We start from the raw sequence: 22,452 nt of genomic DNA on the forward strand, positions 1-22,452 counted from the left end.
TGTATTTTAGGGAAGGGTCTACAGGGTGTTCAGGGTCTGACTGCACAGATTGGATTCATAGTGATCTGCCTGTTTACAGCCTCCCAAGAGCTGGGATTACGGGTGTGCGCCACCATGACCAGTCTCAATTGCAGTCTCAGTACACCCTGGGGGCGGGGCCGACACTGCAGGCCCGGGAATTGAACCCCTGGCTCCTGCGCTTGCTTGCAGGCGCTTTAATCTGCTGAGGTATTTGATCAACCCTTACACTGCTTCTTCTTAGTGTTGAATCTCGTAGGACAGGCTGCGAAGCACACCTGATTTTGTGCGTACACAAAGTTGAAATGTATTTTGTAAACTGTAGGCATTAGCTTGCCCTACATATTCAGCTAACATAGTAAGAATAATGAAGTCACATTGATATGGTAAAGATCAGCCTTTCATTTTATCATTTTTTAGTCTCAGCTGTTTAAATTTTTTTCTAATTACTTGGGCATGGCTATCCTTTATTTGCAATAATGTACACATGTAACTTTCTATTTTGCTTTCTTTGTTATAATATATTAAATATTTTCTTCCTTATGACTACTTCAATTCACCAATTGTTTATACTCTTTCAGGTGTTTGTATCATAGTTTAGCTATTGCTAGAAGTTTGGTTGTTCACAGGTTTTCACCCTAAGCTTAAATTTATTTATTGTTTTCTTTGACAAAGGCGCCAAACATAAACTTAAATTGAAAAGAAAATGGTTTTTCTTTCCTAACACACATTGCTTTATAGAATTCACATTTTTCTCAATCGCTGCTAATCCTCATAAGTCTTTTCACTGGAATTATTTGGTAGTTGGATTTCCTCGATGTGTGGTAACTGGGTCAACAGACACAAGCTCCTTGTTCCATTGTTTACACACTTTCTAGAAAGCTCGAACTAATCTGCAGTTCTCCTTGAAATGTTTACATTGTCATATGACCAGTGTTGATATGAAAGAATATCAGTGACCAGCGTGGAGAAGCCAGGGGTAGACCCATGACAGACAAGAGTAGAGTCTTAGAGAAATAGAGTGGGGACCACCAACCCACCTGGGAAGACAGAGAACTGGCTTCTCCACTCAGGAATAAGCAGCAAGTTTTTTCAAAATAAACTTTGGACCGATTTTCAAAAAAGTACTGATTTCCAAAAGATACTTGATATTGTGTTAAAGTTTAATCAGCATATTTTTAACTGAAAAACGAGCTTCCCAGAGCTGGCCAAATAACTCAGTGGATTAAAGCACCTCCAAGCAGGCACAGGGGCTGGGGTTTGATCCCTGGGGTGCACTGAGACAGTGATTGAGACTGGGTGTGGTGGCACGTGCCTGTAATCCCAGCTCTTGTGAGGCTGTAAACAGGAGACTTAGTGCGAGTCCGATCTAGTAGTGAGGTCCTGAACAGCCTGTAGACCCTTCCTTAAAGTACAAAACACCAAAACAAAACCCAAAACAAAACAAAAACCCCCAGAAACTAGGTCCCCAAACTGCAAAAACTGTCTAAATTCAAACATAATTAAAAAATACATGTGCATTGGCGGCCGGGGAGATGGCTCAGTAGAAGAAGCACTTGCCTATCAAGCACAAGGGCCTGAGTTCAATCCCCAGTTCCGCAAACAAAAACAAAAACAAAAACAAAAAACAACAACAAAAAATACATGTACATGTACTTATGGGTAAGAGAAAGCACTAGAAAAAGTACACCCAAGATGGTAGAATGTTTCCATTTTCTGTAATTTTGTGCATAACAAAATTTCTAAAATGTACATTTGTTACTCTTTGAGATAAAACAGGTGAAAATATAATTTTACAGAGCTTAAAATATACTTTTCAGCTCTTTCAATGCATACAAAAAATAGCAATGAAGGCTCAAAGTCAACAACTTCTGACATTGCCAGTCCTATGGATAACCCAGTACTATTAATTTTTTATTTTATTTTATTTTATTTTTTGGTTCTTTATGTACTTTTATTTCAATTAACTGATAAAAAGAAAGGGGAGCTGATGAGTGTTTTCCATCCCAATATCACCTATCTGCCCAGCTAAAAATTCTTCATTTAAGCTGTTTCTTTTCAGTCTCTTATTTGCTAAAGTTGGTGAAATTTGCGAAGGCATCTTGCTTGGGTTGCACAGTTCCGGAAGTCATGGCCAGGGTGGGCACGCCCACGCCCACCGCGCCTGTCGAGCCCATCCCAGCAGCTGGCATCCCCATGTTCACGTTCATGCCCATCATGCTCTGGTTCATCAGTGGAGCGTTCCCAAGAGGGGCCATTCCCACGGTGCCAGTCATCACACTGGGCATGCTCACAGGCACGGGTCCCCCCAGCAAAGGGTTAGTGTGTGGCCGGACAGGAAGCATATTTGATGGAGAACTGAGGTTCACGGCTCCAAAACTTTGAGTCATCACATTCAGAGGCTGTTGCATATTTTGCTGCTGAATCATGGTATTGAGCGATGGCTACTGGGGTTTGGATGGTTGCATACCAGGTGGCAAGTTGTCTAGTTTACACTGGGGTTAACCCACTACTATTATGGACTGCTGGACTATATTGGATTATTTTGCTGAATTCACACACCTACAATATTTAAGTGACAATGGAATACCCATCTCTGACAAAGCTAAACAAAAAAGGGTGATACAAAGGAAAGACCATTTTGTATCTGTATATACAAAATAGTTAGGACAGATATACAGCTACTTTCTCTTAATTCAACAAGAAGAAAGATTTGTGCTAACAGTGTTTGGACAGGATATCATGTCTGCATCTTGTACTGTGAATAACCACTATGAAGACACCAATATGCAATGTATTAATTACTGAAACTGTCCTATTAATCAGTTTTGAAACTGTCTCATTATTATTTGTTTCTCAGTAAAATTAATTAAAAACATATAAACATAATGTATATGTTATCTGTGTAAATTATATATACAAAAAATATCTCAACACTATTAAGAAAAAATAGCAAAGGAAGAGTTTCATCGAGTCACATGAAGGAAATCTCAATTTCTACATGGTGAAAAATCCCGGCAAGAGTCGAAGTACAGAACAGGGTTCACGCAGTCAGATGTTCTCAGAATAAAGATGCAGCTAACACAAAGAACAAATCACAAAATGAAGACTGTAATGGGCCAGCACATGACGTCAGGGATAATCTTGAGTGTAACCTCGAAGAGCCTGAATGCTAAGATGCGCATCTGTAGGCTTTATGTTGGTCAGCAGCCTTCAACATACTCATGTATGTTTTCCGTGTATATCTCTTGCAGTTGAATCTGGAGAGTGTTTGCAGTTCGGGGACCTAGTTTTTCAGTTAAAAATGTGCTGATGGTACTTTCACATATCATTCCTTACCTTTTGGAAATAAATAATTTTTTGGAAATCTACCTGGAGTTTATTTTGAAACTGCTTGCTGCTTATTCCTGAGTGGAGATAAGCCGGCTTTCTATCTTCCTGGGTGACTTGGTGGTCCCCAGTGTCAGGGTCTACTCCTGGTACCTTCATGTCAGTCACTGAGCCATATCACTGCACCTGTAACGCGCTCCTCACTTTTTTCTGAGCCCCTTGGGGCCTTCCCGGTTGTGCCCCAATAAGGCCTATGAGTGCCCCATCAGTGTCATTAATGTTTAACTTACTCTGCTGGAAACCACTCTTATCACTCTCTCTCTTTTTTCCATTTGCAGATGTTTTTTAATCATCCTGAGAACAATGAGCCTTGGCCTCCGGATACAGTAAAGCAGACCTCCTGCCCATGGAGAATAGTGCTAGTTCCTGAGGCTCTGGGGGTCCGGCAGCCCCAGAGGGAGTAGACAGAAGCAGGTAAGAAGTATCACAGGTGAGGGATAGCAAATGGGTCCATCTCCCTCCAAAACTGTTGTGGCAGACTGCTCCGGTGAAGTTCTAGTTTCTCTCTGTCTGACTGTGGCTCTGTTGGTTTTCCCTTCTTTATTCTCTTTCAGTGGTCTGGAGCAGGGTGCAGGTAGGGCGGGTAGGTGGCTGGCCCATGTTTGTCAGCTGTAACTCACATTGGAGTTACTCTATCAATCACTTTGTCTTTTATGAGCACCAGCTCTGTCCCAATTACTGCATTCATACTGAACTTCTTGGATGACTGGCTCAGGGCACAACTCCTTACTTTGACTGAGGTTTTCTTCCTGCTGCTTTGGTGTGGTTTGGTCTCTGTGGGTGGTAATGAGTTGGTATCATGTTCTGGAAGCCTCATGGTAATTGTGAGGGCTCACTGGTACAGTCACATTGGTTCAGTAATGCTTTTTTGAGCGCCCATTCTGCTCCAGGGACTTCACTGGGTCCTATAGTTCATTGAAGAGGCCAGGGTAAGTTTTCCTCTCTAGCACCAGAGTTGGCCCAAAAAGCAAGCTTTCAGAAAGCCCTGGTTGCAAGCTGCAGGGTGCAAGCGTAGTGAGGAAGAGGAAGTAAACCTCTCTGAAGGTCAAGGGCAGAGAATGCAGCTGCGCAGACAACGTAGGCTTAAGAGATCATTTGGGCATGAGTGAAAGAAAGCATTGGTGGAGGCAAGTTCACTGGTCTTTGCCCCTCTGGCGGGCTGTTCAGATGGAGCGTCTTCCTTCTGTCTTGTTAGAACACTTGAGAGGTGAGAGAGGGTCAACCTGAAACTCCACCCAGTAGTGGACACAGAGTCTTAACACAAAGATTGTGTTGGGGAGCATGCGAGCCCCGATGTCAGAGTTCAGATGAACGCTCCCAGGTGCGACTGGCCCAGATCTCCCAGTCTCCGGCCACCTAAGAGTTGCAGGGCTATGTTTGGACCTGGAAGTCTGTGGGAGCTCTTTGTTCCTGAGAATCCAGGAAAATCCACCAGCAGCCCCTGCTCCTGAGACAGGGAATTAGGCTCCTCCCTGGTGTCTCCTTTGGGTCGTATGTGAGGGAAAAGTCCAGTTCAAAGTCCTACCATCTCCAAATTGCTTGTGCAACCTCTGAAAATTACTATATTTCGCAAATCTCAACTTTTTTGTACATGTGGTACTCAACATCTGCTGTGCTTATCTCAAAGGTTATTCGGGATCTTCTAAAACCTAACTAATGTGAAAGGCTCCCTGCATGGTGAGCAGAGCCCACCCTGCTGGCAGACACACTGCTGATGATAAAGGTGGCTTTTCTTTTGCAGCCTGAAAGCTTGAGTTGCCTCTTGGCTCCTGACTTCTGAGTCCTGATGGCCAGCACCAGATCTTTGCTGCTCCTGATCACAGATTCTTGTCCTCTAGTGGATAAAGAACTAGACCTTCTAGAGTGGGACTAGGTTAGGGTCGTGTTTGTAATACTGATAAACTGCTGACCTTGAGAAAGCCCTGTAACCCTGATAAGGCTTTTTCTTCATTTTCTAAAGTATAACTATCAATCCAGTGATGATTCAGTGAGATATTGCAGGCTGAGGGCCAGTCATTCAGTGGAGCCTCCTCAAGTGCTGTTCCTTCTTTAGTTCTTCTTGAGTTATCATGTGGTCATGGGATTAGTTGTTTTCCTCATTCTGAAGAAATTTAAATCCTTTATTTCCTGGTGACGTTACAAGGCCTCTAGTTTCTGTTTCATGATCTATCAGAATTCGTCTTTCTGTGTGCACATTTGGAGAGAAAATTCTAACCATCCAAGCTAGGAGCCCATATTCCTCAGAGATGCTGGTCTGGAAGGTTCTGGAATAGGAAGCAATGTGGCTTTGGTTTGCACTGCCCTTGGACTCCAAGAGCGAGCTTGGTGTCAGTGTCAGTTAATTAAAGAGGTTTAGAGGGACAGGCTACCACTCAGGCTTCTGAGTCGTGGCCCAAGTTCCACTCTGCACCCCTCACTGGCCACTTCCCCCCTCATGGCTCTTTTGTTGAGGGGCTACCCTGGCTTTGTTCTTAGCTAGTGCCAATGCCATCAACACAGCCTCTTGCTCAGTCTTCTCCATACTCTGTGACTGGGCTAGGCAGAGATAATCATCTCACAGATACTTGGGTGCAGAGAAGCACCCTTGCCCATGGTCACCAAGAATGGGGACAAGAACTCACGTTTCCTGAATGCCCAGTCCAGAGTCCGACTACCTTCTTGTCTAAGTCCTTAGGTGCAAGCTTTGTGGAAGAGATGTCTGTGGGTCAGTAAAAGCCCAGGTGTAACGCTTTGGCTCACTGATTGTTCTGGCTTATGTCTGGGGCGCCACAGCCTCATGCAGTCATGGGACGGCTTCTAGAGTTTGTTATTGATCCATGGTCCAATGCTAGGATTGTGGGCGTGAGTGCTAAACTTGCTGTGGGGCAGGCAGCCCACATCAATATAGGGGAGGGAAAGAGCCTTACTCTTGCTGGTCTTCTCTTTTGCTCTTGCTGCTTTTTCTGTTTTCCTCCACCATGAACTGCTGCCGTCTGCTTTGGAGCCAGCTGAGTATGGACTGAAACCTGCACAAACTGTGAGCTAAATAAACCTTTCCTTCCCTAATTTTTGGTATTAGGTATTTTATCCCAGCAATGAGCAAAAAATAACCAAGACATTTACAAAAACAAATCCAGTGATTGAGGAGAGAATTGAATGTTTTTCAAAAGATACAGACCTTGTTTGAGTTCAAAGTGCTTCTTCTGTTTTTCAGTTTGGTTACACAATAAATTCTGGGAGCACAAAGTAGGTCTTCACCTAGATGCAGTGGGGATGGCGTGGCTCTGCTTGAAGAAGTCCACTTCCAGGACTTCCATGGTACTGTGCAGCAGAAAGACCTTGGGTTATGGAACCAAGTGCATAGAGCTTTGAACCCAGCACAGCCATGGCCTTCATGGAATCTCTGCTACATTGTTTAGCCTCTCAGCGCCTCTGTGGTGTATTAAAATGGAGATCATAACACCTTCTTGAATACTTGATGGTCAGGGTCCATCTGCGCAGCTGAGGATGCCCTTGCTAACAGCCTATGATGTGCATGGCGCTTCCTGGAGCCGTGCATCACAATGACTCCGGTTATGCCAGGAAATTAAATGAAACACCAACATCTGGTGTGCTTAGTACTTTTTTTTATTCTTTAATTGGCTGTGTCTGCTCTCTTATCAAGTTTTCCTAGTCTCTGTGTGAGATGAGCTCGCTTGCTGTCCTAAGGGTGCTTCTCTTGCCGTGCACAGCACAAATAGAATGCTATGTTGTGAAGCCGAGCTCAGGCTTATTGTCATGCAGGAGTTGGACATCACAGCTGTTAGGAGGTTGTTTCACAAGTCGGTGGCAGCAGCCATAACAAAGGGGTCGTTCTTTGAGTATTTTGAGTGATTTAGGGCAGTAGACAGTCTGGATTCTGTGTTGTAGACAAGTTCTTCCTTTATGTTCTGGCTTTCTCAAGCACACGCACCTGAATTTCTCGAGAATACGAGGCTCTACAAACTGAATGCAGAGATGGTACCTGACCTTATTGGCTCAGAGTGAGCTGTGAGGGAGCTAGATGAAGACGATCAGAAACTAAGATTCAGAGGACAAAAATCATGGTGGAAAGTACAGGAAGTATTCGGTGCTCCGGACGGAAGAAGAGAGCATCTGGGGAAATTCATAGACAGCACGAATTAAGGCTGAATTTGTCTGAGAGTTGCTCAACACTACCTAGTTGGTAGGAGGTAGACCAGGGCTGAATTTCAAAGCGCCTCACTTTAAATTAATTGCTGAGCCCATTGCCCTACTATATGCCATTTTTGAATGTTCTTCACATCATTTTTTCCCCCTTGTCCTGCTTTTTGTAGGTTTGTTTTCCTGCTTAAAACAGAGCTACACGTAGCTTTCATTATGATTCACACCAGCCTGAAGAAAAAATTCAGCTACTGTGTCCTGGCCTTTCTCCTGTTCGCAGCCATCTGTGTGTGGAAGGAAAGGAGGAAAGGGACTTACTATGGTTCCCTTAAAGTGCAAACCAAGGACTTCCAGGAGCCAAAGAGCCTTGAGAAGTTGACCACAAGGTCTGCTTTCCGGCCTGCATCCTTGAGCAGTACCCAGGTCCCCCACCGGCTCAGCCAGATGGTCAGCCCCAAGGTCCCACGCAAGGCCCAACCGCAGCAGCCCACCTTCCAGGTGTGGAACAAGGACAGCTCATCCAAAAACCTCATCCCCAGGCTGCAGAAGATCTGGAAGAATTATCTGCGCATGAACAAGTATAAAGTATCCTACAAGGGGCCAGGGCCGGGCGTCAAGTTCAGCACAGATGCCTTGCGCTGCCACCTCCGGGACCGTGTGAATGTGTCCATGGTGGATGCCACAGATTTTCCCTTCAATACCTCGGAATGGGAAGGGTACCTGCCCAGGGAGAACATCAGGACCAAGGCTGGGCCATGGCGCAGGTGTGCCGTTGTCTCATCAGCGGGATCTCTGAAGTCCTCACAACTGGGCCAAGAAATAGGTACGTGGCCGTTGTTCTCTGAACAGCCACAACCTCCTGAAGGTAGTTGGATATATTGGTGGTCCTGTGGCCATATTGTGTGGTGAAGCTGACAACAAATTTTGGTCTTATTGTCATGCAGGTGTTGGACATCGCAGCTCTTAGGGAGTTGTATTGTAAGTCGGTGGCAGCAGCCACGACAAAGGGGTCTTTCTTTGAGTATTTTAAGTGATTTAGGATTTTAGGTAGTCTGGATCCTGTGTCATAGGCAGGTTCTTCCTTTTCATTCTAGTTTTTCAAGCATAGGTGCCTTCATTTCTCGAGAATACGAGGCTCTACAAACCGAATATACAAAATAGAGTGTGTATAGAATAGAAGGGGGCTCTGTGGACCAGAGGAGTTAGGGTGGAGCAGTGCTTTCAGCTTTCTTTCTCAGCATCAAATATACTATGGAGAAGGGCAAAAGGACGGGAATCTAGGACCCGAGCATCTTTCTCAATTAATTTAGCTTCATTTTTATCTGTTTCAAATTATGGTATCCTGAAGAGTATGTAATTTGAAAAAGGCAAGTTCTGCTGATACCCAAAAACAAAAAACAAAACAGAAAGCTACACTTGACCTTTGAAAATACTTGAACCGTAGATTTCTACTTCCCTTTCAGGTTCTGATGGTCTATTATTTTACTTGATACAAGGAGGAGTCTTTTAGCCTTAACTACCTGAGTAATGTTCACTCTTTTCCTTCGAAAAAACTTAGAGTAGAGATTCTTAACTTAGGTGCTCTGGACCAATTTCAGGGGGTTCATGAGTCTTTAAAATCATGTGCAAAATCACCTGTGGATCAGGTGTACATAATATATGCATGCGTGTGACTCTGGGCGTTTCCCATGGGAAAATTTATAATGTTGTAGTTGATTTTCAGAGGAGTCTGTGGTCCAAATAAGATTTTAGTTACTGGATGAAACAGATCAATTTGCTTTTCTTAAAGTCCTTTGTAGCTAATAAAGACGGTTGGTCTGTGTGGATTGGTAAACTAATCCAACCAACAGCTACCGATTGGCTTCAGGCCCTTTGCCTTTCTTGTATTGAGAGAAATATATTTTCCATGATTGGGAAGTGAAGCTGGCAATAAAGAAAGCAGAGCAAAGGGAGGCTCGCTCTTCCTTCAGCCTGGAGCTTTCGGAGCAGGTGAGGTCATATGTTTCCTTTTTTATTTCATGTGACTGCCAGGAAAAATGGTCCAAAACTAAGCACATGCTCTGAAAGAAATGTAGATGTGAACTGGATTCTCTGGAGCTGAAAGAGGAGTGGTGAGGTCACGCTTTCTAGCTGCCCAGTGAGCTGTGCTCCCGAAGCAGAGCTACCAAGGTGACTAGTCCCACCCCAACTTTGATTTTCGTCTTTATCATTTCATTTGGACTTTGCTTGCTAGAAACAAAATGGGGCTGGATGTTGTTTGCAGCTTATGATGTATAGATTACATCTTGTCTTTCTTTCTTTTTTTCTTTCTTTTTTTCTTTCTTTCTTTCTTTCTTTCTTTCTTTCTTTCTTTCTTTCTTTCTTTTTTTTTTTTGGAACCAGGGATTGAACTCAGGCCCTTGCACTTGCCAGGCAAGCGCTTATTCTATTGAGCCATCTCCCTGGCCCCAGGCTGGATGTTGTTCATCTACAATAAAACTAAGCGTCTTTATTTCTTCTTTTCTATTTTTGCCGTACACGGCAGCATTTGGTTGTTGCCAGTGTTAGCACACCCTTCTTCCTGTCAGGTCATTCTAGTCTGCCTGGCTGATATTATGCTTCTGTCTGAAGCCGGGCCAGCCTCCCATTGTGCATTATATTTAATACACCCTTATTTTTCTGCACTCCCTAAAAGTTAGAGTGATTTAAATAAATGTGTGTTGAAATAATTTTTTTTTTCTATATACTGCAGTTACAACTGAAAATAAGTACTATGGAAGGACTTTGATCTTCAGATGTAAAAATTACATGTTAAACTTCAAGTGTTCTAAATTTTACAGGGCGTATCCTCTGAGCATTTGGTCTAACAAATATTTTAAGACATCCATTCATTTCCTTTTTCATTCATTCATGAATTCATCAACAATACAAAATAAGAGCTTGGAATACAAAGAAGCAGAGGGACGGGGCCACAGAATGCTGGGCCCACAGATTTCTCATTTCACAGAAAGTCGTTGAGCCCGTTCACAACAATTGAGTATCTAAGTTGGCTTCAACTTGTTTAGTTTTATGACTTGTACCTCCAGTAGGGTTTCTTATGCAGATCACATTAATTAATTAATTGGTACTATGAATTGAACCCAGGTCCTTCACATTGAGCTACATCCCAACCCTTTGTAGTTTTTATTTTGAGAAAAGGTCTCATTATTAAGTTACTGGGTTTAAATCTACAATCCTGCTTCAGCTTCTCAGAGCGCTGGGATTACAGGCCTGTGCCACCACAGTTCCTTTGTACAGATAATTTATGAATTACTGCTACCCTCCCATGAAGGAAATATCCTCAGGACCCAGGTTAGAAGCCTAGAGAAGATGTATTTTATGGCTGTATTTACCAGAGAAAGTCTACAGTGTATATACATAATATACCTCCGGCCCTTCTGCAAACTAGACAAGGGTGGATTCAGTAATTTTCAGTTATATTTGATAGCCTACTTATGCATAGAAAGTATCTTAGATTTGTTTGGAATTTCATTTCAAAAGACAGCTCGTTGTACAAAACACGATGGCCAAGAGGAGGGGCACTTGCTGTGCACCTACTGTGTGTCTGAGGTGCTGGGTGAGACTGCTGCAGCCATTTGCTGAGGAGCTAGCCGGAGTCCGGGAGGCTTGCACGGCTTGTGGAGAGCAGACAGGGCTTTGGAAGCCGCTGTTCAGCGCACTGACCTCCCTGCTTTGCGCGGCGCCTCCTGATAGTCATAACTTCATCACAGAGTGTAGCAGGATTAATTTTTTGCTGTGTTCCTGAGGGAAAGGAGGGGAAAATTCCACATGGAGGCCAAGGTGAGAAGCAAGGGCCACACAGGGCAAAGTGCTTCGTATGTTTGGGCATTTCAGAATCTTCTTTGGCTGGAAGGTGGGGCCAAGTGGTGAAGAGGGGTGAAAAGTAGGACCAGGATGAGAACCAAGGCTCAGCTCTTAGAGACGGACAACAGTCACTGTGAGGAGGCTGGGTTTGTCCTTTAAGCCACAGAGTGCTCTGGAGGTTTTGGAGCAAGACAGCAATAAGATGGCACGTGCTTTGGGGAGATCTCTCCTTTTTCCAAGAGTCGTGTCTCCAAGGGGACTACTGTGTGATCTCTCTGTCATTAGGCTCCATTGCCACATGCAGCCAAGCAGTCCTGAACCGGACTGTCCGGCACAGGGAGAGGTGGTGGAGAGAAAGGGCCTGACCCAAGAAGTCTCCTGAGCTAGAAGGGCCAGAGCTTCGTGTCTAACTAGGAACACCCAAGATTGAGAAGCAGGAACTCCTAGCCTCGGGGAAGGCCGTGTCCTGTCCCTGGGGAGCTTGATTCTGGAACCCAGAACATTCCATTCTGGGTTGAGGTGTTTGGTGGGTTTTCCTCCATAGCTGTCTGTGCTATTCAGTCCTTGATTCTGAAAAAGGGTCAGATCTGGAGATCAGATTTAGAAGCCACTTGCACTGGCACTGAGGTGAGGTTGTGTTACAGTCTAAGGGAAATCCAACTAGAATACCTGAAAACAGGTTTGTACTTTGAGAACAAGGACAAGCAGAAACTTTCCGCATGGCAGAGAGAGGGGCTGGAGGAGAACCAGGAATGCACTGTGATGGAAAGCAATGGTGGATGTGGCTGGGGGAAGGCAGCTTTTGGCAGCAAGGTCTGCAGAACTGGGAAAGGTGCATGATCAGAATGAGGGTTGAAGAGGTACCTGAGGGTTGAGACGGTACCTGAGGGTCAAGTGGCTTGAAGAACATGTTGAGTTAAGGCCGAGGCCAGAGACTTTCCCTGTAAAAGGCCTCAGGGAAGTTAGTTTTAGTTTTGAGGGCCATAGAGTGTCCATAATAAATGCTCAACTCAGCTGCTGTAGGGCAAAAGCAACCATAAAGAGCAGTAGTAAAGAATGGGCATGGGCATACTCCAGTAAGACTTTATTGATAAAAATGAGAGCCAGGCACACCTGTAATGCCAGTGCTTGGGAGGCTGAGCCAGGAGGATTACAGGCTTCTGGGCAGCCTGGGCAATTTAGCAGGAGCCTGTCTCAAAATGAAAAGGTAAAAGAGGGCTGAGACTTTGTTCAGTAATAGAGCTCTTGCCTACTGTATGTGAGGCCCTGGCTTCTAATCCCCAGGACTGTACCCCCCCCCAAAAAAAAAAAATAAGAGAAGGAAAAGAGGAAGCCAGCACTCAGGGGGATGAGAGAAGAGGATCCATGTGAGTTTGAGACTAGCCTGGGCTACAATGCGAGGTCAAGGACAGTCTGAACTGTATAGTGAGACCCTGTGTCCAAAAGACCAATAAATGAAATGTTAGGTGATAAACTGTGATAAAATGCCTTGCATCATGACTTCTAAATTCTATGGTAGTTTAAGGCTACTATACCTGAGGCAGTGGATTGGGATGCATTTATGAATTTCCCAGCTCAAGCTGTTTCTGTTGAATCTTCTAAGTGTGCAGTTACATCACCTGCACGGCGAGGCCTGGCTCTCTCAGCTGAGTTCAGGAGAGCCAGAGGCTCCCTCCCACGTGGCAGGCCTGTCACTGGTTTCCCTTGCATTCTGTGTTGCTCCAGGTGGCATCTTGGAGCCCTGTTTGAGTTTGAAAGCTCTTCCACTCCTACGAGCAAAGGATGGGCTTCCCAGCAAATCCCTTTTCTGATCCCAAGTGGCTTTTGAAAGAGGTTTTCTTCTTCCATTTCTTTTATTTTTACTTTTTTTATTAGTACATGTTTGCAGTACATAATGTTTACATTTCTCATGCAGTTAGTAGATGTAGGTGGCATCTCTTTTCTTTTTCCACCCTCTCCCTCTCCTTTCTCCCCTCTAAGGAAGATCTGTCTCCTTACTCCATAGCCCTGCATGGCCCTTTTCCCGCCAAACACGTTTTTTTTTTTTTTGGCAGAACCAGGGATTGAACTCAGGCCCTTGCGCTTGCCAGGGAAGCGCTTATTCCACTGAGCCATCTCCCTGGCCCCTCGCCAAACTCTTTAACTGCATCTTTGATTTCCTTTCCATCATAGCTCAGCTATAGCCACGTCCTTTCACAGTGGTCTGAACACTTCTTGCCTCCTCTTGTTGGCATGGACGTTCCTGGACTCCATGCCTGAGGGCCAGCTGAGGGTGAGCTCACCACTGACCAGCTCTGAGGGCCTCAGCTTTGAGACATTCCACAAATCACCACCCTATCTAAAGAAGATTACATCCTTGTCTCTTGCATGCTACTCAGCTCACTTGCATCACAGTACTGGTCATGTTATTTTACATACAGGTTATGCTTCCTTACCATCTTTTAGTGCAGTAGAAGGTGAAGTGTCTGAGGGCAAGGTCTGGTCTTTTTCTTTTCTGTCCCATTGTCTTCAGTCCTGAGAATGGCCCCTGGCAGGGAGTCAGAGTTTACCGATCCTCCTTTCCTTGGGCCAACACTGACGACCCATCCTAAAGCTCCCTGCTGACTCTTCTCCCTTTGCCCCTCCACACCTACTCTCTTCACTTTCCCATGCAGCTCTCTTGCCTGGAAGTTGAGGTTCTGGCCCATGTCAGTGGATATGCCTTGTCTTCTGGCTTCCAGTTGGCTAGAGGCAGCACAGGGGTAAAGCTAAGAGGACTGAAGTTGAGATTGGGGCACCTATTTCCCAGGGTGTCCCCTGTAGTTTGAACTAGATGTTATGTTCCCTTGATGGGATCTCAGTCCCGGGAAGGCACCCCACTTGATCCTTGGGGCCTGGCTCTCTCCCCGTTCCCTTCAGGCCTGTAAGTTTTGAGGGATGAAGGGGAGAGAGGTTATGATGCTGGTTACTTGAGGCTGCTTCTCGCCTGCTAGGTGGTAGCAGTGTTGTGTTCCTCTCCTCAAGTCCACAGCTGCTGATAGTAGCTCAGGGTCTCTGCTCCAGGGTCCACGGTCCACCTGCGTAGTAATGGCTTCCTGCAGCAGCTGACTGTGGGGTGTTAGGCCATCTTGCCTTGTTTTCCTTAAACTGTACCCATGTTTTTATAAATAGTCCTTTAATGAAGCTGTTAGCTGCTTCATTGGAGCTTTCATCTCCTTTCTTCACCAAGATAATTTATTCATTCATGAAATGAGAGAGTTGGCAAGTGCAGTTTCTTTAGATCTGCACTTTCCCATGGCTGAGCTCACTATACATTTGCATTGTGTAGAGACGTGCTTCCTGCTGTATTTGCAGTTCAGTGTGCCTGCCTGTTAAAGTGAGGGAAATATGGACTATGCTTATCTCATGTAACTTTCAAGCCATTTCAATGACACTTGGTCCCAGGACTGAGGATACCATTAGGTTGTTTCTGTGAATGGTGTGCCAGAACTCATACATCAGGTGGCGCTGAAATTGAATAGAGGGAGGATTTCACCCCTTAATTTCCCTTTCCAGATCATCTTGTGTTGAATCAAATGCCTTTTTCTCTTCCCAACCTTATCTGTGTGGCTAAAGAACAACCAAAACAAACCCACCTGGAGGAAGATGGAACAATAGATTATTGGCTTAGCTTCAAATAGATTTTTGGTGGTGAACCCTAAACTTGCTTGATTGTATAAAGGTGGGCTGAGCTGTCATAGAATCACTAAGGTCCCCCATGGGGATGGTTCCCAGAGGTTGTCACGTCATCCACTGGATTGGTCAATGCAAGTAGAGAAACTTCTCTTTCTATTTATCAAACTCTGCTTTAAATAGCCAAAAGGAGATTGAGCCCAAGAAGTAATTAGATGTTTTTGAGATGATCTATCTGATTAAAAAAATTTTTTTTAATCTTTTGTTTATTTATCTGGTACAGGGTCTTGCTATGTAGCTCTGACTCATAGTGATTTTCTATCTTTGTCTCCTGAGTGCTGGGATTACAGGTGTGCACCACCACACCCAGTTTTGATGGTTGGCTTAGCTTGCATGGGGTTCTGTGACCAGCATGGCATGTGGTACTGGGGATGAAACCTGGGTCCTTGTGCTTGCCAAGAAGGTGCTTAGACTGCTGAGCCATCCTCCAGCTCCAATCTATCTGATACTGACTGGATTTAATGCTCTATATTTTTTCTGACAAAATGCTTGTTACAAAGCATGAGGAAACATGGCATTTAGCTTACCACTCTGACTGAGGCCCCATTCCTGCCACACCAGGCTTGCGACCCTTCTCTGCATTTCATGTTCCTCATGGAACACTGTGCTTGTGTTGGACGGCATGGTAAGTTCTGGCATTCGCCAAGCCCTGTGTGCTTGTCAAGGAGACTGAGCTTCCGACAGGGTCTTGATGTTGCTGACAGGGACAGAAATATAACCTACTGGTGATGCCGACAGCATATTTGGTCTGTTCCATTGATAACTGGAGTGGCCACTTCTCTACAAGGTGCACGCTGGCCTTGGTCACCTTTCTGCTGGGCTTCGGTACGCTAGTGCCACTGAATGAGTTTCAGGAGTGCGTGACCTGGACCCCCTGTAGCTCTTGCAGTGGCTGACAGCCACATGGTCATTTTGGCTTTTCAGCTCTAGCTGAGCAACGTGGAAATACATTTTTTCTGTTTGTATCACAATACAAAAGCCAAGAAATATTTTTATCTCCTCCCTTCCCTTTCTTTCTGCCCCTTCCCCGCCGTCCTTCTCTCTTCCTGTGTATTGTCATCTCTCATCTATCATGCTTTTCTGTTTTCCTGTGGTTCACAGATGATCACGATGCAGTCCTGAGGTTTAATGGGGCTCCCACAGCCAACTTCCAACAAGATGTGGGCACGAAGACCACCATCCGCCTGATGAACTCTCAGGTAACATTTCTCCTGTACAGATCTGGTGCCCCAATCAGGAACCTGTTGATGCCTGGTACCCGTAGTTTAAAAGAGGAGTGTTTCTTTCCAGCACCTTTGGGCTGTGGACATGTTCATCTTGCTCACCAACACTGATGTTTGCCTTTTCCTGACCAAACATTGAGCCTTGGCTGTTTGATGTAAATGTTTAATTTCTGTGTCCCCCCCGCCCCGTGATTCCAGGATACAGTCTGAATCCTGGAGCTGGTCAGAAATGCCACGCCAACACTTTCCTGGTCAAATGTGCATTTCTCATTCCCTATGGTGGAAGTCTATTGTTTCTTTCTCTTCAGTTCCTCACTCTCAGAAACTCACCAGCTAAGCCAAGCTGCTTCCTCTATAGTGTACTTTTCATTGGAAAACCACAGCCTAAGCATCTGTTCATGGTGGCATAGGGAAGGAGGAACTTGCCTTCTGTCCAAGCTCTACCATGTTGGTTGCTGTTGTGCCCCTCAAGCATTTTTGTTCTTATAATTTTCTACCCTTCAGTAACTTCCATGTGCTTCCAGAGTCTAAGTGCTGCTCCACCTCAGATTTGGGTATTTAATATTATTTTTTTATTACTAGAAAGAGAGAGGTTTATAAGAAATGGTTTGATTAGCAAAAGGTTCTGAAGCAAACAACATCTGAGCTGGATTTGAGAAACTGCAGTGGGGAGGTGTTCCAGAAAATGGGGTTGGCATTCACACAGCGCTGGCTGGGCAGAGAAGGCTGTGTGTCAGGGCTCACCGCGCCTTGTCAGGGGAGATGAGCCAGACCTTTAGGGCTGCTCAGATTCTGGAAAATCTGGAAACTCAGACTGTGGAGTGAGGACCAGCATTGCTTCTCTCCTTTCTCATGCCCAAGTCACAGAGATCCTGGTGCTGAAGAGCGCCTCAGGTAGCACAGACACTTGGCTTCCATCTCTGCATGACGTCCACCTAAAGGTCGGGGAGAGATACTTACCATTCATTCATTCATTCATTCATTCATTCATTCATTCATCCATTCATCCATTCATCCATTCATTCACTCATTGATTCACTCATCCATTCATCCATCTATCTATTCATTCACTCATTCATGCATTCATTCACTCGCTCATTCATCCATCCATTCATTCATTCATTCATTCATTCATACATTTATTCATTTACTTATTCACTCATTCATATATTTATTCACTCATTTATTCATTTACTCATTCATTCATTTACTCATTCCTTCCTTCCTTCCTTCACTCATTTGTTGCTTCTGCAGATACACACAATGTTGACTATAGTGTAGCTGTCAGTACACAGCCTCTTCAGTTAGGCCTGGGGTAGAAACAAGCCCTGTCTCTTACAATTCAATTTCATGTCCAACTTAGATATGTCACAGCTTACTTATCAATAAAGGTAGTGAATAATTTTCCTCACAAACTTTTTCTGAGCTGTAAATGAGAAAACCTGTGCAAAGCACTTAGGCGGGTACCTGGCGCATATGCTGATTGCTGTTGCCAGTTTGTTTATCTATGTAGACACTGTGGTAGGAGCGGAGGATGCGATGTTGCTACAAGTGCAGAGTGGAGGGGAAAACAATATGATTACTGCAGCTGAGGCAAGAAAAGTGTTTGACAAAATTCAAAATTCGTGATAAAAATATTCAATAAACTAGAAATAAAAGGAAATTCCTTGATGTAAAAGCTCAATATGAAGAACCGGAGACAGACATCATGTTCAGGGAGGAAAGGTCGACATCTTTCCTCTGAACTTAGGAAGGAGGCAAGGAGGCCTGTTTCTGTCATCTCTGTTGAACTTATTACTGGAAGCCCTGAAAAGAGCAAGTAAAGTGAGAAAAAAATAAAAAGGACCTGAATTGGGAAAGAAGTTAAATTACCTCTGTTCACAAATGACATGATCTTCTATGGGGAAAACTCTAAAGAATGTAAAAAATAGTCTTGTTAGAACTAATAAATAAGCTGAGGAGATAGCTTGGTGGTCTGAGTGCCTTCCTGACAGGCACAAGGACCTGAATGTGATCCCCAGTACCACATGCTGAGCCAGCCCCTGAACCCCGGGCATGGTGTGTCCACCCCAAAACCAGGTGTGGTGGTACACACTGTAATCTCAGTGCTGGGGAGGCTGAGACAGGAGGATCCTTATGAGTCTGAACTGTACAGTGAGACCCTGTATCAAATGGAAAAATTAAAAAAAAAGAACCAATAAAGAATTCAGTGAAGTAGCAGAATGTCAAGTTCACATAAAGGGAGCAGTTAATTGTTTTTATAGTATGTGTACCAATAATGAACAATTCAAACAAGAAATTAAGAAAACATTTCATTTACAGTAATATCTGAAGAGTAGGTAATTAGAAATTAAATTAAACCAAAGATTTGGACAATGAAACTTGCAAATGTTTCTATCATAAATTATTAGCAAATTAAATGCCAAATCACCAGTATCAATTTCATATGACAAGGTAATATAATAATGTAATATTTGTTACAATATTAAGTTATTGCAAAAGGGAAGACAGCACAGGTTAAGCACCCTTCATGCAAGGTGCTCCAGAAATCTAACTTTTTGATCATTAATGTTGATTTAACAAGTGAGAAATCCCACAGCTGAGCTGGTGCACTAAAAGATGTAGAGTGTTACCTTCAGCCTGTGGGTATGAAGTGTATTTGAGAAAAAGAGGAAGGGCCGGTGATACAGCTCAGCAGACTAAGCGCTTGCTCAGGTAAGTGCAGGGGCCCAGGTTCGATCCTTGGCACCACATGTAGTGCCACCCCACTCCGGGCTCACTGAGTCAGTGATGGAGTCCCGGTGTGGTGGCACACGCCTATAAGCCAGCACTAGCAAGGCACAAATCCCGAGAATCACTACGAGTCTGAGCTGTGTAGTACGAACCTGCACAGAAACAGAAAAGAAAAACCTTAAAAGAACCTAAAGAAGACTAAATCTGTGTTTAGGGTTTGGTTTCACACTCTAAATATCCCAGTATGTCTATGCAAATATTCCAGTGCATGAAAAAACAATTCTGAAACGGAAACATTTCTGGTTTCAAGCACTTTAACTAAAAATACTAAGCTTGTATTTTCAAGATGTCAGTACTACCTCCAACATGTACGGATTTAATATAATTCCTGTGAAAAACCCAATGATCTTTTTTCAGAAGTAGGAAAACTGTAAAACGCATATGGAATCCCAGGTGCCACAAATAGCCAAAACAATCCTGAAAAAGAAGTATACAGCTGGAGGACCAACGCTTCTGATTTCAAAACTAACTCCAGCACTTTTGTAATCAAAACAGTGTGGTACTGATTTAAAGAGAGACTTACAGAACAACGAAACAGAATAGTAAGTCCAGAAGAAAACTTTTACAGAAATGGTCATAAAAAATGCCAGTTTCACTAAAATCACCCATGGAAGAGAATCCTTTCAAGAACTACTGCCAGGACCATGGGTTGTCCAGATGCCAAAGCCTGAAGTTGGACTCTTACCTACCACCGTATACACACATCAGCTCAAAATAACTCCATCCCCTAAATGTCAGCCCTAAAGCTATACAAAACTCTCAGAGGACAACACAGGACAAGAACTTTGTGACTTAAGTTTTCGCAATGATTTTAGGCTTATGACATCACAGGTGGAAGAGCCAAAGGGAAGAAAACATACAAATGAGACTTCATGAAATATTTTTTTAAATGTTTATCAACAGACACTCCACAAAAGAGTACAAAGGACCCGCAGAATGGGAGAAAACATCTGCCAATGATATATTTGATAAGAAAACTCCTAAAAGAAAAGAAAATGCCATTCAAAAATAAGTAAAAAATGTGAATTGATATTTGTTCAAAGAACGCGTACAATACAGATAGCCAGTAAGCACATGGTCCAACACCACGGTCTCCAGGGAAACACAAATCAAAACCAGGTACATCAGGATGGCTCCTGCGAGGAGAAGTTGGAAGCCCTGTGCATTGTGTGAGCTGGTGTGCTACCGGGCAAAGCAGTATCGAAAAATTTAAGGTAGGATTCTCCCAGGATCTAGCAGTTCCACTTCTTGGCATAGACTTCAAAGAACTGAAAGCAGCATTTAGAACATGTACGCCCCTGCTCAGAGTAGAATTATTCACAATACCTAAAATATGAGCCAAAAATCAGATGTCTGTTGATAGATGAATGGGCGACATTTGGTGTGTACGTACAAGGGAATGTTGCTCAACCTTCAGAAGGAAGGTCAGGCATGTAAAAACATGGTTGAACTCTGAGAACATAACATTAAATGAAATCATCCAGTCACAAGAAAAGAATAGCACATGATTGTGTGTATGTGAGTTACATAGCATAGTTAAAGTTTGGAGCCAAAAGGCACCATTTTCCCAGCATTATTTCTTGAAAAGACTTTTCTTTCTTCTTTTTTTTTTTTTTCTTTTGTATTTTAGGGAAGTGTCTACAGGGTGTTCAGGGTCTCACTACTAGAGCGGACTCTTAGTGATCCTCCTGTTTACAGCCTCCCAAGAACTGGGATTACAGGCATGCACCACCACGCCCAGTCTCAGTTGCTGTCTCAGCACACCCCAGGGGCGGGGCCAGCATAGCAGGCCCAGGACTTGAACCCCAGGCCTCTGTGCCTGATGGCAGGTGCTTTAATCCGCTGAGCTATTTGGCCGGCCCTAAATATTTTAGATGGTTTTATTTATTTTTTTTATTTTTGTTTGTTTGTGTTTGATGGAACTGGGGGTTGAACTCAGACCTCTGTGCTTGCTAGGCAAGTGCTTATTCTATGAATCATCTCCCCAGCCCCAAGACTTTTCTTCCACAGAGTGGTTTTAATGGATCTGGCGACTCATCATACGACCGTTTCTGTTAGGAGCTAGAAGGACTGGAGTGGCATTTCTTTTTATTTATTTATTTATTTATTTATTTATTTTCTTTTCAAAGTTTTATTTATAAACATATAGCAATGAGACAGTTTCAAATCAAATCGAAAGTACAGTTTCAACAAATAATACACTGCATATATTCTTCTTAGTGGTTAATTGCTGTACAAGATGCAGACTTGTGATCCTATTTACAAACACCATTAGAACAAATCATTCTATTCATTAAGAGAATGCAACTATATATCTATCCCAACCACTTTGAATACACAGATACAAAATGGACATTCATCTGTATCCCCTTTTTTTGTTAAGTTCCGTTATTGAATATTATAGGTGTGTAAACTCAGCAAAATATTCTAAAAGTGTCCAGTAGCCCATAATAGCATTGGGTCTTCTATTTAACTGGCAATGTCAGAAATTATTGACCTGAGTCCCCCACAGCTCAACATAACAACATGGCTTTACTTCCTATATTTCATCTTCATACTTTTCTACTGGATGGTTAAGACCAAGGTAAAGCAGGACCTGTGCAACAAGAGTTGTAGCTTTTTGGTCTGAGAAGGTCAGTGAAATGCCCTCAGGATTTATCCTGAGATCCTGTACCTCAGATTGTAGAACCTTTGTCAGTGTAGCCATGTGGATGAGTCACGGCCAATGCTTGGCCAATGTGCTCTCTGTGAAAGCCTGAGAGAGTGTCTTCTCCCCATGTGACTCTCCTTAGGCACACTCTATGTCATCGATCACTTTCCTCTTTGGCCCCATAATCTTCTTGATCAGAAAATTTGGGACACTACCGAGGTACATGACGTTACAGTACAAGTTCTCATATGTCCTGAGCCTTAATTGACCTTAGAAGGCTAGGGCCAAAATGTTGGCTTTCCTTGTAGCCCTCCTTTTTCTCTAATTTTGGTCTGCAAACTTAGGTTGTTAACCATCCAGAAGACAAGCTTATTGTTATTATCAAACGATTTAGGCTATCAAGCTTAACCTCACTATCTCACTGCATTTCAAACATCTTAGGCATAATAAGGAACAGATATTTTTCATCAAGTATTGATATGTTGAACTTTAAGTCCCTACATAATATGATAAAAAACATTTAAAAATTAGATTATATTTTAAAAATAGGATAAAGAATTCTATGCTTCTCATGTTTGCACATAAGTCCAAGTGGCATTTCTTTTTAATTGGACATAGGGTTCCCTTTTTGCAAGACTGAAAAGAATACTGGAGATGGATGATTGGTGAGCATTGGTAAAAATA

General features: G+C 43.5%; 1 protein-coding gene across 2 annotated transcripts in view; it reads left to right on the forward strand.

Moving 5' to 3' along the window:
- Positions 1-22,452, forward strand: part of St6gal1 (ST6 beta-galactoside alpha-2,6-sialyltransferase 1) — a 128,299-nt gene that overhangs the window by 94,239 nt on the left and 11,608 nt on the right. For both annotated transcript variants that reach the window (XM_023700903.1, XM_004640887.2), the window contains 3 exons: positions 3,687-3,822; positions 7,722-8,371; positions 16,204-16,301. In XM_023700903.1, the coding sequence (XP_023556671.1) occupies positions 7,765-8,371; positions 16,204-16,301 (705 nt within the window). In that variant the 5' untranslated portion in view covers positions 3,687-3,822; positions 7,722-7,764. The remainder of the gene's footprint in view (positions 1-3,686; positions 3,823-7,721; positions 8,372-16,203; positions 16,302-22,452) is intronic.

This window comes from Octodon degus, unplaced genomic scaffold (assembly GCF_000260255.1).
Source record: "Octodon degus isolate 3935 unplaced genomic scaffold, OctDeg1.0 scaffold00128, whole genome shotgun sequence".
NCBI lineage: Eukaryota > Metazoa > Chordata > Mammalia > Rodentia > Octodontidae > Octodon > Octodon degus.